The 17,413-nt window shown below is 42.3% G+C and overlaps 1 protein-coding gene across 1 annotated transcript in view; it reads right to left on the bottom strand.

Annotated features, from left to right (window-relative positions):
- Positions 1–5,730: 5,730 nt before the first annotated feature.
- Positions 5,731–17,413, bottom strand: part of frem2b (FRAS1 related extracellular matrix 2b) — a gene marked incomplete at both ends in the record, with an annotated part of 81,347 nt that continues 69,664 nt past the window's right edge. Inside the window, 15 exons of the mRNA XM_080731393.1 lie at positions 5,731–6,237; positions 6,699–6,845; positions 7,167–7,354; positions 7,775–7,901; positions 8,115–8,249; positions 8,790–8,917; positions 9,319–9,423; positions 9,627–9,819; positions 12,930–13,261; positions 14,154–14,285; positions 14,491–14,794; positions 14,985–15,140; positions 15,265–15,395; positions 16,118–16,300; positions 16,859–17,023. Coding sequence (XP_080587519.1) covers positions 5,731–6,237; positions 6,699–6,845; positions 7,167–7,354; positions 7,775–7,901; positions 8,115–8,249; positions 8,790–8,917; positions 9,319–9,423; positions 9,627–9,819; positions 12,930–13,261; positions 14,154–14,285; positions 14,491–14,794; positions 14,985–15,140; positions 15,265–15,395; positions 16,118–16,300; positions 16,859–17,023 — 2,933 coding nt within the window. The remainder of the gene's footprint in view (positions 6,238–6,698; positions 6,846–7,166; positions 7,355–7,774; positions 7,902–8,114; positions 8,250–8,789; positions 8,918–9,318; positions 9,424–9,626; positions 9,820–12,929; positions 13,262–14,153; positions 14,286–14,490; positions 14,795–14,984; positions 15,141–15,264; positions 15,396–16,117; positions 16,301–16,858; positions 17,024–17,413) is intronic.

Here is a 17,413-nt window from a genome sequence, read left to right as displayed (position 1 = left end):
AAATTCACCCAAGGGTGCTGTCACACCTAACTGTAATCCTTCCTATGCAGGCAGACAATGCTTTTCAATGGGAACGGAGCGTTGTTTTTTTTCTCTGAAATCCTCGTAAGCAGGGACGTGCTGGGCCCCTGATTCACCCCGGGAAAAAGAGTTGGAGAGGCCCTCATTGCGTGAGCTATAGAGATCTCTCTCTATAGCGCTGCTGCTACTCCAAGATCTGCCATTTCAGATCATGACACAAGTGACAAGCCAGTGGGCCAATTACATGAGTTATATTTCGTCATTGTCGGGTGGAAACCTTGTACCTCCAAAACCATTTGTTTTGTATTTATCATTTTAAAAATGATTTAAACTAGTGAAAACAGCCGATCTACAAGTAGATCTTGTAGATCTGCTGTTTTCACTACTTTTGTGCAACAGCCTTGTATGATGAAGCAGGGCTTTGCTTTGCGAAAGAAATGTACAAATTTGAAACTTGGAGATACAAGGTTTCTGCCCGACAGTGACGATTTACTTTGTTGGCCGCCCAGCCCCCAAAATGGAACGAAGGCCGAAATTTAATTTTTAATTTTTTCCTAATGGCCGGCCGGGAATGAACCGGCCGTTCGGGAGTTGTCCCGCTTTCCCCAATGGCCAGCACGTCCCTGATGGCAAGCAACAAACCGCTCCATTCCCATTGAAAAGCATTGGCAGAATCCGCGGCCATAGCCAGAATTAAAGTTTGGTGTGAGTTACCATTCTCATTGAAAAGCATTGGCACAATCCACCCACTTAGGCAGAATTATTAAAATTCTGTGTGACCGAGCTCATTATGGACACTTACATCATGTGTAAGCACGAACAACTCTAACCTAAAGCTAGACTCTAGAGGCCCAAAACTACTCTGTAAAATCCTGACTATTAATTCAACTCGGAGAGTGTAAATGTGTACACTCTCTGAGTTACAAATGAATAAATGAACACTGAGGATTTTGCATTGTACGCATCAAGGGAGATGTTTTGAAGCTACAGTACTTTGTTTTTAATTAATGATAGACTGGTGGTGTGGTCTCATTTAGACTGAACTTTTACAGCAAAATACCGTATGACGGTGACTAACATTTCAACCTAGAACATGCATGTCCCTGGAATATCACCCAGGGTGCTGTCCTCAAATTCTAATTTCTTGTTCGTTGTTAAAGGAGCAGCTCCAAATATTTTTGTTGAGGACGACACAAACTTTGTAAGGGAGACTGAGATTGATATCCATATTTCAACGCTATATAAGATCTTAAGCTCGTATGTATGAATTCTGTTCTACACATTCAACATTTTTCCCTTTGCTGCAATTCTGACAATGCATTAGATGTAAAGAATTTTATGACATCTGGGAAAAGTTCATGTACAGTATGTAAGCTTAGTTACTTGCCTATGATAATACCACTGTGTTATGATTATGGGACATGCAAAATACTTTTAACGTTTTCTATCTACATTATTTCAAGCCATAGCTCCTATAAACTTTCTATGCTTTTAGAACTATACATTGTTCTTACTCTCTCATACAGTATCATGTAATATAGGTTCTTTGCCCACTGCAGCAAAAGGATGGGATTCATAGAAAAGGCTACCTGCAGTGCTAGTATGATGGGATTTCACATGCAATAGCATTCACATCACATCAACCCCTGGCAGTTTAGAAATCATAAGAACTTCGGAATGAGTATTGCACGATGGGACGGATAAAGAGCGCCAAAAACTGTCATCTTTGGAGGCTGACACTTTTATGCATCTGATCTGTTGTTTGACTTGTTGCCAAACAGGAGCCCAGATGTCTTCAAAAGAGCCAGGCTCACTTTTGGAAAAGTGATCAAAGCATTGTTGAAGACCTAAAAGTATACCATTTGTGTTACACCAAATACAAACACTTTTGTTTTCTCAATGAATATGCACTGGTAATAAAAGCACATGGTTTACGGAAGTCTTGTATTTTCTTGTGACTATTCACTTGTGTACTTGTACATCACTGTAAACAGTAAGTTTGGATTGTTTTCATAGTTCTTCAAGTCCTTCAAATAGTCTTCAAGTCCCTTTTTGAGTATAGTTTTCTCAAAACTGCAACTCCAACTATTACTTATTGTTAGTCTTACTCGACACCTAATAATGGCCCTTTTAAAGCTCACTAGTAGTCTACTTCAATCTTATTGCCATTGAGCTACAGTATGACTATGTACTGTGCATTCGTGTTGCATGCAACATAATGCTTAAGGCCTCTCCATACTTCGACCGAAATGTTTGGTGAGTTGTGTTTTCCGACGTGCAAATTTCCGAACTCTCGTTCGGTCCAATGCTTTTCAGAAGTCCCGAGGGATATAATTTTATGGTAGAAAAGGACCTTATGACCGAAAACGGCGGTTTCGGTCGAAGTATGGAGAGGCCTTCACATGATACTGGAGGAAAGAAAGGGAAGTTTGCACACTGTAACTCAGCTCCCAGTAGAAAAGTAACCTTTTAACTTAGGATACATTTTCTACAAGGGGCTGAGTTACAGTGCGAACTTCCCTTCCTTTCCTACTATGTACGTATTGTCGTTCAGCACCTGAAAAGTTTGCCTGGATGTGCATGCTTCACTTTGGACTCAATTACTGACATTATAATGAGCATGATACTGACATGATATTTACCATGACACTGACCATAATACTGACATGAAATTGACCATACTGATCATGATAAACATAGTCTGACAAACTCTGATCGGCAAAGACTTCGCCTGGTGGAGAAAATGAGAACATGCATTCATGTTCCTAGCTGTTTATAATTGAAAACCTAGCCTGTATTTAGTAGTACAATGAAAATGTTTCAAAAGCTGGATTTGAACCAACAGCCTTAAGTTTATGAAACCGTTGCTTCCCTGTCTTCTATGGTGCTTCCCTGTCATCTATGGTGCTTATCTGTCTTCTATGGTGCTCACTGCTTCCCTGTCTTCCAATGTTACTTCCTACTGTATGGTGCTTCCCTGTCATCTATGGTGCTTCCCTGTCTTCAATGGTGCTTCCTATGGTACTTGCTATATGGTGCTTTCTGTGGTAATTCACTGTCTTCTATGGCAGGGGTCTTCAACAGGGGGTCCAGGACCCCTAGGGGGTCCTCAGAGTTACTACATGGGGTCCTCCAAATCTTTGTGTGATATGATCTTGTTTTTTACATTAACCACTTGAACCCTAGCATGCCTATTCTGAGTGGCACATTAGCCAAAAATAGCAGATCTACAAGCTCACAATGTTGCGAGGCGTTGTGAGCTTGTAGATCGGCTATTTCTGGCAAAGAGTTTTAGTATAGAGGGAAAAGAAGAGCAGTAGAAGTATTGAAGGTTCAAGTGGTTAAATGTCTGAAAATACACAGTAATCCAACATACACTGATGACAGTGTTGTCACACAAGTCTACGCTGTCTAAGAAATCTGTGAACATTTTTAATTTGCAACACAATTGTATACAATATGGGTGGCCCTGCTTCATCTCTCTCTCAGCTAAGAGGTCCTTGGCCTGACCCGTTCTGTGGTGCCTGAAAACATTGAAGACCCCTGTTCTGTAGTGCGTCCCTGTCTTCTATTCTATGTGCTTCTTGTGGTGCTTCAGTTCAGTCTTCTATGTTGCTTGCTGTGGTGCGTCACTGTCTTATGGTGCATCCTATGGTGCCTCCCTGTCTTCTATGGTGCTTCCTATAAGGTGCTTCCTATAAACAAGGGTGAATAGTTGAGCGCCAGTCCTTATTCAGCATCGGAAAGCCCAAAATAGTGCATAGACAGTTGCAGTTATTGCAAACCCTCTGAAAAAGAAATTATTTATTTGCAGACCAACTTGTGTCTCTGGTCTATGTTACAAATACTTACATCACATATGCATTATTGAACAATGACCATTTCCAAAACATCCAAAATGGTATATTTTAAGTCATAGATATATACATACATACATACATGGGTGTCAACACAGGATGTTCATGCATTCAATTCAACTCAAATAAAATCATTAAGGTAGAATAGAATAGTCAAAAAACATTGTTGCAGTGTAAAAGATAAAATGCAAAACAATAAGTGTGTTAAAAACACACATACATGGGGTGTATGTGGTGGGCTATATGAAGCTATAGTTGCATAGAAAATATTTTCCTGAAAATAAACTGGAAAATAGATAAATAAACCTGATGTTTCTGAAATAAAGAGTGTGTAGTCAGTCATCATTAGGTCCAGTATGAGGTAATCCAGAGAAATACTCAAAGTCAATCAATCCAGTGTCTGGATCTGGAACACAGTCACAGCTAGTTTGTACATTATACTGTGTCCTTTTATAGGTGAATTGTTTCAGTGCAAATGTGGTACATATTTATAGTAAAATTAACTGACAAACTCATTTAAGCACAAGTTACCAAAAAGTAAAAAAACGTGGTGGTGATGGTGGAAGCAATATTAAACAATTATAATTGGAAACACAACACAAAATAAATAAATCCAAAACCAATTAACAAGCATTTTGTTTAGGTAATGTGGGTAAAAAAAAGAATTCCCTTTCACTGAATTCTGATGAAACCGTTACATTATTTGTAATTAAAAAAGAAAAACAAACATAACGCATGAAGTAGGTTGTAGAAAAAAAGTCGTTATGAGATTGAACCAAGATATCAATTTGAAAACCATTTCATCTATATACTGTGCCACAGTAGCCAAATGACGGCCAAATTAACTACAGTATAAGCATACCAGTTGTACTGTAATAATGGTAAAGTGGATCTATAACTGTACACTGCAGACCAGCTGTCTTGAAAATCACCTCAATACTAAGTATAGTATCTTTAAATATCTCTTCTCATTGGATTCAGTGTCATGAGTTAATTAGTCTCAAAATCATAAAATGTTGAAACCACCAGGCATTGTGGGGACTATTTAACAATAACAATTGGCTACTGTTGATAAATACTGTTTCTGCAGGAATATACTGTAAAACACATAGTAGTACTGCAATTACAGTAGATTAGACACTTGTCACAATTCCAATCAAATCAGTGTTTAGACATTGAATACAATTTCACACACGCGGTGTACAAACAAAAGCATGCAAATAATGTAGCCATTAATACATTAAAACAATGTAAAAAATATTACTTTGCCAAAATGTCTTAGGAAAGTCATAATCTTAAAATGTCAACATCCAGTGATCTCTTAGGCACATATTGAGTCTCAGGATAATTCTTTCTCTATACTCATGTACAGAGAGGTACTCTGGGTTTCCCAGTGTATTTAAACAAAGGACAGTGTCATCATAACACAGCTACATTACGGTACCAAACAAAGACAGTTGTTACTGGTGTTGCCAACTAGTATGCAACAATATCCTTTGTAACAGCTTTTCCTGATCTATTCCATGAATGCCAACTAACACAACTTGAGAGGCATATTCTTTAGCACCTTTGGACAAATAATCAACATTTTTTGTGGGATCAAGTGGCACCAAAAGCAAAACAATGAATGAGTCCTGATGACTGGACGAGTGCCTTGAACCTTTGCAGTCATACTCCCTATTCCTCCCCATTGGAGGAAGTGCTGTTGTATTTCAAGTAAATTTTGAACAGACCCAACTGTCTTGTACTTTATTTCATGTCACACTCCCTCTTCCATGTCGCTGAATATGAGGCACTTGCAAAACAAAAACAAAAAACAGTAACTAGCATGTTGATCATCGCTCACATGGCATCAGACCTCCGAACTGTCACTGCTGCCAAGGCCTAGTGTCATCATGGGTTCTGTGCTGCTGGATCCCTTTGGCACCTCCTTCATCTCCTGCTTGGACCGCACCAGCAGCACCACCACAATGACGATGAGGATCGTGAGGAGCAGCCCCACAACGACTCCAATAATCAGCACTAGTCTGTCGTCGCCGTCCTCGCTCTGGTTGAGCTCGCGGGGCACGATCCCTTTCGTGAATATCTCTTTCCCCGGGCTCGTCCTCCGCTGGCTACTGCGGTCCAGCGCTATGTGCAGGATGTTGGTGCCGCGGTTATTGCTCTCGCCGATGTCCTCTACGATGTCCGGAACACCGTTGGCCGTTCTTCTGACGCGAGAGCGGGCACTTGGATCCAGTCTGTTGTGGTGGCTCAGCGTGTGGTACTCGACACTTCTCTTGCCGATGCCACGGTTGGCATTTTCCCTGGATCGGACCGTGTAGATGGTATGGATGTACCATTCCCTTCCTGCAGACACCTAGAAAGAGGAAACAGCGGTTTTAAACATAATTCATACTTGGTTGCACACCGGTGACAACTAACAACCTTTTTTTCCCCCTTCTGGCAGTATTGTGGTACAAAATATAAATGAGGCTTTGCCTTGAGAATTACACAACTGATGTAACTGACCATGGTACATTTTCTCCACTTAAGTATACTCAATGCAACAGGTTGTAGATAGATAGATAGATACCTTTATTATCCCAAGGGGGGAAATCAGTTGCCCAGGTTGTGAGCTTTGGTTATTTTCGCTACTTGTGAAAATGTGTGAATTCTTAAAATACACCTCAGCTATGCATTATTGAACGTGTACATACAGTGTGTGTGTGTGTGTGTGTGTGTGTGTGTGTGTGTGTGTGTGTGTGTGTGTGTGTGTGTGTGTGTGTGTGTGTGTGTGTGTGTGTTTGCACACGTGGATGGCATGCTATGTTTACTGACCTGGAAGAGGGCAGAGGAGTCCATGCTGAATCCATCAGAGCCAGGCTGTCTTACAAGAGTCAAAGCACCAGGGTCATCCACTGCCAGGAGGGCACTGAAAGCCACACTTCCAAACGCCCTGGCCTGGGTCTCAGGCTGGGCTTTGTCCTGGAATGACAGGTTCAAGAAGTGATTCTCAACCTTTCTCAGGTCAAGCACCCAGTGGTGGAAAGTACTGTACTTAATGTACAGTTATATTTTTTAACAGAAATGTTACTGGAATATTTCCTATTCTACTCCACTAAATCTCAGAGGCAAATACCGGTATTGTACTTTTACTCCACGTCATTTGACAGCTTACTAGTTACTTTGTAGATTTGATTATTATTACAAAACATACATTAACCACTTCTCAGCCCTATATACGTTTCGGGCCAATTGATCAAGTATTCATATGCACATAATACAATATCAAATATTTGTACTTACTATGACTTTAAATCTATAGAGTAAGGAGGGAGCATCAGCCAAGCAGCCAAACTCAAAGTTGCTGGGGTTGTATTTAGGGACATATCCATCAGCTCCGGTACACAAGAAAACCTTCTCAATGTTACAGATAAATGAGTCCCCAAGGTTTTGGACAGGATCCACCATCACTCTCCCATAGATTATGTCCCCTGGATGGAGAAAATATGTGGGGATTACTCATCACAGTGTAAACATGAAGCTATGAATCAGTATTAGAATAGTGTTCCCAATAGTGGTTTCCTTCTACATGGTCTGGGTCTGGGGACCCCCAGGGGCCCTTGAGGAAGTTCCAGGGGGTCCCCAGCAAAGTAGTTAATCTAGCATCAAATTGAGTTTAACCACTTTGGAGGCATTAATAATGTGTAATATTTTTGAACTTGCATGGGGGGGGGGTCCCTGGCACCAAATACTATATTTTCTGATGGGGGTCCATTGCCACATACATATACATTTGGGGGTCCTTGACATGAAAAAGTTTGAGAACCCCTGGTCTACAACACGTGGAACACCATTTAAGCCTCAGTTGATTACATGTTTGGTCTCATCAAGCATGTGGTTTTCTGCCTTACCTGGTGAGAAGGCAGTGTCACTCTCTTGACCAAAGCCCATTGAGCCGTCAGATAGCCAGAGTGTCCTCTTAGAGAGCAGGATCATCTGTGTGTTCAGACTGAACTCAGCGGCAACTGGGTCGCTTACCTGGAAAATATGAGTGCGTCAAGCAGACATTACGCATACAGCCAGCCTGCCAGTCAGACAGACAAATAGAGCACACACACACACACGCACGCGCACACGCACACACACACACACACACACACACACACACACACACACACACACACACACACACACACACACACAATACCCAAAGAAAAGGTATACTGTATCCTATATAAAAGGTAATATCACCTGCTGGAAGCGTATGTCCAGATCGAAGGTGACAGGCTCTCTGGGACTGCAGACAGGGGGAATGGTATACTCCAGGTTGGGAGGGGACGTGCAGGGGACGAGCTTCACCGTGTAAGGCCCAGAATAGTCACGGACCTGCAAAGTTACAGTGAAGAGTATAAATGAATAGCGCAGCAGGAACCTGGCATATAAAAAGAATCGCACGCGTAAATAGTTTAACCACATGAACCCTAGTGTCCCTATTCTTGATCTACAAGCTCACAACGCGTCGTGAGCTTGTAGATCGGCAATTTCTGGCATAGATTTAGTGTAGAAGGAAAAAAGGAGGGGGCCAAGTATACCTGGACCCCAATCAAAGAAGTATATTATCACTGTCGGACAGAAATCTTGTATCTCCAAGTTTCGAATTTGCATGTTTCTTTCGTAAAGTAAAGCCCTGCTTCACCATACAAGACTGTCGCACAATACTAGTGAAAATAGCAGATCTACAAGCACACAACGCCTCTCGGTGCGAGGCGTTGTGTGCTTGTAGACCAGCTATTTTCTAATCACTGTTTTAAACCATGTTTAAAATGATAAATACAAAACGGACGGTTTTGGACATACAAGGTTTCCACCCGACAACAACGATATAGAGTTCAAGAGGTTTAAGGGAAAGTGTTCTGTCTTTCTTACGGCAAAATCAGAGACAAAGGTCCACTGCTGGATGGGCTGGTTGTAGGTGGGTTCACTCCTCACAAGACTCAGGTTAAAGGTCAAACCAGGGTGTTCCGGACACATGACCATGGAGGACAGGGAGGAGGCTAGTGGGGGAACCAAGCATTCATTTGATTGTATGAACAGACTCAAAGTCAAATGTTGCTCGATTGACAAAAGGAAGACAAATTTATCAAAAAACAAATATGCCAATTAAAGTGATTACAAAGTAATGTAATTAGAGAAGTATCTGAAAATGTGATTGAGATGCTAAGCAATCCGACAAAATAGTGTACTATAGGGATGTCATAATCACAAAGTATTCAAGTGCCAAAAAGGCATAGCATTGTGGCGTTTTGGGTCTGTGATATAATCTATAGTAAACATGTCTTATCTTTTACAACTTTAAAATATTGTAATTGTATTTATATTGAAGCTTGTAACTAGTAAACAGTATACGGCAGTATATTTAGGAGGAGCATGTAGATGCACCCGTATACTATCATACCTGGGTGTGAAATCACAAACCGGCCTCTGAATCTAGCCTCTGTGCGGAAGTTGACCACAAGACGTCCCTGGCTATTTATACGCATACTGGTTGGGTAGAGGGCACCTGCAAGAATAGTAATGCAGACATTAGATTCTATGTAGTGGTCTGGCTTCTAGTGCTGAAGTCACAAAAAAAACAAAAACATTTACATTATAGTCCATTGCATAATTATTCATTCATTATTCAATTATATCATTTTCAAAGAATATGTGATTTATTTTGACAATGGAAAGTATCTGAGGATGCAATCTATCTGAGAATCTTGCCTTGCAATTCTGCCTCTGGTGGGCTACCGATGCCATCCCTCCACAAGATGGCAGTGTCGTACACAAATGTGAGCCTGAGCTCTGACTGCAGGTCGAAGTGCTGCCATCCTCCCACTCCCACAGGAGAGTGGAACACATAGGACACATGGAGAGGCACCCGTAGTGTCACATAAGACTGGACCAGATTCAAAACCTGAAAAAAATAAAATAAAACAACAGCCAATGGTTATAGGGTCAAAGTGGTTTTAACAGATTTTTATGCTATATCCATTTAAACACAAAATCATAAACCTACTTTAATCAAAAAATAAATCAGATTTTGCTAGGCAGCAGGTAAATGATCAGGTATTGGCATAGGTAAATACAACATAATCACTCAGACACTCTGCTTCAACTGCACATTGATTCACTTGTTGCTTGTATAAACATGACTCACTGGTGGATAGAGCTCTTCATCTACAGTATGCAACAGATGTATTGTATAGTTTAGGTCATGCTTAAAGGGAGCATCTTCATACTATAGAGGCTTCTTGGTGGTGTTATCTATGAAGTGTAACAGATTAATTCCACTTGATCTTGATGCTGCATAGCGGTATGAAGTGTTGCACTCTCTCTATTTATATATCAGTGTATTCACTTTATAATTTGAGTTGACTTTGAAATTTAGCTGAATTACATCCCAAAAGGAGTACATATTTCCAACACATTCATATTTCTTTGGGAAATCTATTTTTCTATCATTATTAACCAATCTCTCAAAACTATTTTATTGATTCCAAAATATGCTAGTGAGATATAAAAAGCGATTGGCACTGATGTATACATTTACTTCCCCCAAAACAAAAGCTGTTTTACAGTGAGACAAAGGCTTGTGTGGTGAAAGTCTCTAGCAGAGGCTCAGAGCCCTCTAAGGTATCTGCACTTTCCCCTGACCTGTGCGAGGTACCTGCCTGCACTGGCTCTCCGTTCATGTGGAGACATGTGTTCATGGGGCCTTTGGCAGTGGGAGCTCAGGCAAATGATTTGCAAAATGGCCCCATGACACCGCCTGCTGGGCCTTGATGGATTCCTGTGGTCCCGTTAAGCTGGGCACTAAGCCCTGCACTGTGACATGACACTGGCCCCAGGCCTGCTTCTATCCCCCAACGTGCCCACTTTAAGAGGGCATCTGGGTCTCAATGTGCCCAGGGGACACAAACTGCTTTCTCTCCACATCTTGCCTGTCAGCGATGTGGCCGGGGATATACAGACAAATAATACGCTCTGTACGGAGTGAAACTGGACCTGTGATGCTCTGCTCTTAAAAAATACAATTTATATTTGGGTATGTTTAACCATAACCATGGAAACAAAATCTATTTTGCAAGTCAAATAAATAACAGAGACAAAAACAAGCGCAAAACTGGTCCACTCGCCAAAAATGGTTCTTACACTATTGTACTGTAGAACCTTGTTTGTGGAATAAATCTGAAGCAATGCACAGCGAGAAAGTTCAAGAACTTTCATGATTCAAGACAGTTCACTCCCACACATACCCACTCCTACACAGCTATCACACAACTCTGCTTAGGCACATGCATGCTACAAGACTGTTGGGGTTTATTATTAATCTTGAGTGGAGAATGGGATGGGGGTTGCCATGATGTGCCCCTTGCACTCTCCGCCCCCTCCTTTATCATTACTCTCTACCTTAATTAACCGCAAGTCAAGTGAGAGGGGAGGTTACCAAGGTGAATGCAAATGCGGGGACCAGTGAGGCATACTGTATGGGCCAGGATGACATAATTCACTTTAACCACTGAAGGCCTATATTGTGCTTAGCCAACCTACAATATTACAACACGTCACGTTGTGAGCTTGTAGATCTGCTATTTTTGAAATTTTAGCATGAAGGAATAGGCGCTGGATGTTGAATGCCTTTTTTATTTAGTTGCTATATCATGACAGAGACGGACTAATGTTTTGATGCCTGAGGAAAATGAAAGTGACAATTTGACAAAATTTGCTGCCCTGCGTATGTAAAGAAAATAGGGATGCCAGGTTGAAAGTGGTTAGGCTGCTGTTGCAAATCACACATGCAAGAGATGGACAATGGTTTGTATGATGCTTCTAGCAACTGGCTTGCCATTTTGACAAGATAAATAACTGGTCACACCAGGAGCGGGTGAAACAATTAAAGTAATGTGCTGGGGTTGTCATTACTATAGCCTATATTCTCTGCGGGGTCGTTAAAAGGACACCAAGTAAGCAAACAGGGTTTTATGCTTCTAAATAATTCAGTAGGATTGCGAAGCTGCTGTGGCCATGCATAGACAAGGGGCAAGACTTGGAGGAAAGAACTGGCTATTAAGAGCTGATTCTGCATTCCTTTTATGATCTTTTTCTATTTTCTCCCAATTTAGTCATTACGCCAATTCATCTCCCCACACATTTCAGTGGTTTGCCACTGCTGTTGCACCCTAATGGATCACCTGCTGGTGAGGAGCCCCCACAGGACATCGTAGGCCCTCCATCCTATTCCCATTCAACACCCTCCATTGACAGGCACTGCCCCAGCCGTAGCAGCAAATATTAACCCAGCCCACCCAGCTTCCCTCACAGCCAATTCACCCTTTGTCAAGTCCCGCCCGTTGTCCCTCCCCTCTTCACACCCATTGGTTGCTGTGTCTTGGTGGGACACTTGGTGGGACACTCCATCCACTACCATTTTAATTCAGCCGCTTTGTATTGTTATTCTGCATGTTCAATTCTAATTTCAAACTTGGGTTAGGTAAAATGGAGCTGCTCAGTGGCAGTATAGTGACTCAGCATGTTTTGAAATGTTTTTATTTCTCCAAAAATGATGTTTTAGCAAATTCAACATTAAAAAGGTGGAACCAGGGCGGGACAAGGCAGATGGAGCCTGCTGGTTGGTCAGTCAAGGACCAACCAGAAGGCTAACAAAGGGTGAATTGTGTTTGTATCATGCTCGTCAGGCCAGATGCACCACAGTGGATTCAAACCCCTAGTCTCTGTGGTGAAAATAACCGATTTACAAGCTCACAACACGGTGTGAAGTGAGCTTGTAGATCTGCTATTTTCACTAATTTGGGTTGGCAAATGTCGTAATCGCTCGTAATCGGTCTCGACCTGAAAAGTTTGGGAACCACTGCTCTACGCCACCTGAGCGCACTTGATTCTGCATTCCTGTTGGTGGGAAGTCAAAACATATCGCTTAAGTGAGCTAACTTTTGACATCAGATCCCCAGCATTTGACAATGCGTGTCAGGGATAATCTGAAGCTGAGAGGTGGGTTCTACTCACCTGTCCATCGGTTCCAATCGTGCCTCCGCAGTCACTGAGCAGCTCTGACATGTCGTAATAACTAGTGAACTCCCAAAGGCACGCCTCCAGATTGAGGTTCCTGTAGAAGCGCAGTGCACTGGATCCCCTGAGGGAGGCGCTATACTGGTAAGGCGACGTCTCCCCTATCACCTCTGGGTTTTTGGTGGCCTCAGTGAGGAAACCATGCCGGGTCTTGATTTCAGTGTAATCCAACAAATTGGAGCAGCGATGGTTGCCGACACGTGTGCCGTCCGGGCTCAATGTGAGCTCAAAGTTGGACATTTGCCGCGTGGACACTACAGGCAACATACCTGGGAAAGAAGGAAGATAGCACAGCAGTTACATGGAGGACATGGTTGGACCGTGAAACCCTGGGTGTTCCCAGGAACTTGAACTGAAGTAGCTTCATATAGTATGACACACATTAGAAGAAGTCAGCATGCTCATTTAACTATTATGAAGAACCCCAGAGTCCCTATTCTGGGCATGTAGGCATGTCATACTGTAGGTACACATTCTGCATAAATGGCCAAACATTAAAAAAAAATACATATATATTAAGGCTGGGCGATATTAGGAAAACCTTCGATATTCGATAATGTTGTTGAATACCTCGATATCGATATTACTCACGATATTAGTAAAAAGTAAAACAATTCCATTATATACTGTAGGCCTAGTTTTTAATGTTTGTTCTGCTTTAGGTCCACTGCCTGCCTAACCCAGATAGTGAATAGCATATCAATGCATGCACACTGCCCAGTACACATAGAGTAAAGAAATTAAATGCATTATTTCCATTTTCCAACAATGGTTTTATTGAATTAACCACACCTGGTTACAGATGGACTGCTTTTTTGCATTAATTTGACACATACCCTCATTTCAAGCCGTCTTCGCCGATATGTATACCTCCCATGTTGATACCTAGATCGATATCGATAATTTTTCGATATATTGCCCAGCCTTAATATATATATGTATTTGTGAGTGCATGACGAACGATTTAAGGGTCCCACTTTGAGGGGCTGAATATGGTCACCCTAGGTTTACTGTAAGTGGTTGAAAATATCTAATCTTTGGGCTGCCACTGAGTTCAATGGATATGACACTATTTATCTTCCCTCAGTAATAAATGAAACGTGGGTGAGACATGCAGCGCACTTAAAAAAGAATCATCATACAGCAATCTGGGTTTCTCACCATCAATGTGGGGCATGGTGACAGTTAGCTTGATGAGGTTGGGGTGATCTGGATCCTCCGCTCCGGTGTAACGCAACTTGGCAGAGAAGGGCTCGGCTCCCACTGTGCCCATGATACGAGGCTGGCACATTCCTGCAACCATGCCATGAGAACACATCAAACATTTTGTTTTCTTTAATGTCGACCAAAGCAAATTCTTTCATCTCTGGAGTACGGGGGCCAAGGGTGCCAAGATATAACCGGAACTCGGGCCATCAACATTTGAGTGATTTCCATTACAGAGGGAAAGGGATGAAACTGTGTTTGAAGATAGAGAAGAGAGTGGAAGCGCACGCACCCTCCTCAATGCTGATGGACGCTATGGGGCTGCTAAGCTCCAGACCTTCATCCCCGTTAGAGTTCACTGCTCTGGCAGCGCACTGGACCCTGGACCCGGCCTGGAAGTAGACTGAGTCCAGAGTGATGAGCTTGGAAGACGTGAAGAAGGTGTCAAAGTCCACCTCCCTCATGGGGCTGGTGACACCGTCCGGGCCGGTGGGCGCGCTGACCAGCCAGCGGTACCGGGTCAGGGTGTTGTTGATGCTCTCGCTCACACAGATGGAGCCTGTCTTGTCGTAGTCTGGGTACTTGGGATTACAGGCCTTTAGGAGAGAGCAGTGAAGATCATGACTGTGGGTGAACATGCAAAAAATATGCTCTGATGGTCAAAGTTATTGGTGTTACTCATTAAAATCATTTGCAGTACCTGTAGTGGAATTGCTGATGAAAGGGAAAGAGACACTCTGAATAAAATAACATCATTCTTTATTGGGTTTGGCAATTTGTACTTACGGTTACACAAATGACAGGGTATCCAGCCACTGGGTAGGAATCTCTGGTCTTATCAGTGTCATCAAAATGCAGCAGAGACACGACCAAGGGCACTGAAGGGAAGGTGACATCTGCCATGCTATTGGTCTCCTCGATGTATATTATAGCTTTGCTCATCTGTTGATTGACAAGCCAAGAGAACAAGATGACATTCATTAAGAGCAATTTGGTGCTTGTAATTGCAGGTTAGTGGAACGCTTGACAAATTCAGTCCGACTGTGTGAAGAGTCCGAATGTGCACCTTGGTTTCTGCCACCATGTTCTCGTCAGGCTTCAGGTGGACAGTAAACGCCTCCCTCATTTCTCTGATTCCATCAAACAGAATCTCCACCTCCACATAGTGCACCGTGTCTCCTTTCTTGAACACAATTTCTGCAGAGAAAGGAAAGGGAAAGGGTAGTATTGTATCATTCCTCAATGGGAAGCTGTTTGGGATTAAAGCCTGATTTATACTTAGTTGCACACGGATGTAGCACACGGAAAATGGACAATTTCAGTGGCTATTAAATAAAGCTTAAGTCTTTAACTGCAAGAGTTAAAACATCCTCCTCTTCCCAGTGATTTCGAGCGTTTTTTACTAACGTCTGAAGATCCACAGTCCCCCCCCCCCCAACGATTTAAACAAAGGAGGTGAAGTTGGAAAGACTCGTCTTTTTTCTTTCCACTGGAAAAATAACATTGTAACCGTTCTAAAGTTAGGGGTCGTAGAAAAAAGTTGTTTTGCCCAAAAACCCATTCTAGGATTTCAGAGATAAATGGATTTTTGTCTCCACGATCATTTCCTTTTGGATTTTGGGATTTGTAGTCCTGGGTTCATTCACTGTGGAAGGCTGCGTAAGAGCGCCCCTTAGCGTAAACCAAATTGATGAGAAATCTCGTCTCTGGCTGAGAATGAGTTAAGTGTCTTGCTCAAGGACACTTCGATACGTAGATGGGTCAAGGGTCAAACCGGTGACCTTCTGAATAATAGGCCTATACCTAACACTCTGCTATGGCCACCCCATAGAAGAGAAGATTTTTGTGGCACTGATGGCACAGAATTGTATTCTACCGAACGAAGATTGAGATTGATGTGCTTGTGCACGTTTGTTTACCCTCAGATACTGGATGGTAGTCTTCTCCAGAGGTAGCAGAGCCATCTTTGGTGTGAACACGCACAACAGACACCTTGGAGATGTCCCCAATGCGCAGCACCGGGATCTTCACTACCGACACCTGGCCTCCTTCCTGTGGCTCGTTCACACTGAATTTAGTCTCTCCAAACTTGATAATGGCCTCTGGGAATGCACAGCATCAATTCACAGAACAAACAATGACTCCCAAGCAGATTGATTTTGCATCATACATAAAGTAGTAGAAATGTTGCAGGGGTTTCCCCAAATTATTTTGGGGGGTCCCCAGATGATTAACTTCATGTGCAACATTGTTTTCACACTCAACAGTAAACAAACCAACATAAAGTTTAAGTGTATAGAATAGAGGGTACCTGCACATTTCTAAAGTCACAATTTAAGGACTTTTTAATACCTCTAAAATGACAAATTAAACATTGGACAAATTGTCAAATATTAGAGGCTGAAATTGTGAAAATAGCCGATCTACATACTCACAACGTCTTCCAACGCGAGGCGTTGTGAGCATGTAGATCGTCTATTTTCACAATAGAACCGTGTTAAACAAAATGTAATGCCTCAACTCTTAGTGCTCGTCAGGGTGGAGGGGTCCCCAGTTCAAATATGATTATTTTAGGGGTCGCAGCCTGAAAAGGTTGAGAACCACTGGTCTAATGTAACAGTTTCTCAGGAACAACATAACATAACAAACATAATTCTTACTGTCTGCATCATCTTTGATCTTGACGAGTGTCTCATTCTGCACCCCGATGGATGCTCCGAACGGAGATTCACTCTTGGGGCTTCCCAACACCAGGCGGAGTTCTTCTTCTTCTTCGTGTTCTGTATCATCAACTAGTGTCAGCATGCAAGGCTTTTCCACCTCCCCTGAGCAAAAAGTAAGGTCATGCACGTTAACCACATGATCATGTCGTAATGACAACAAGCTCACAATGCGTCGCATTGCGATACGTTGTGTGCTTGCAGCAGGTCAGTTATTTTTTTCTCAAAATAGACATGCAGGAATACACAGATCAGGGCAGGGGTCTTCAACGTCTTCAGGCCAAGGACCCTTTAGTTGAGAGAGAGAGATGAAGCAGGGACCCCCACAACCTTTTCATAGATTCCATTTAGTTTCATCGTTTGACAGCACAATCATCAGTATATTTTGGATTCATGTCAATTAATGTTTTCAGATACGTATTTAACCACTTGAACCGACAATACTTAATAAACTTGACCTTTCACTCTGCTCTTTTTCCCCTCTACACCAAACCT

The sequence above is a fragment of the Nannobrachium achirus genome, assembly GCF_963921795.1.
Source record: "Nannobrachium achirus genome assembly, chromosome: 8".
Classification (NCBI taxonomy): Eukaryota; Metazoa; Chordata; class Actinopteri; order Myctophiformes; family Myctophidae; genus Nannobrachium; species Nannobrachium achirus.
The sequence above is the reverse complement of the archived record's forward strand: the minus strand, read 5'-3'. Positions and strand labels throughout refer to the sequence as shown.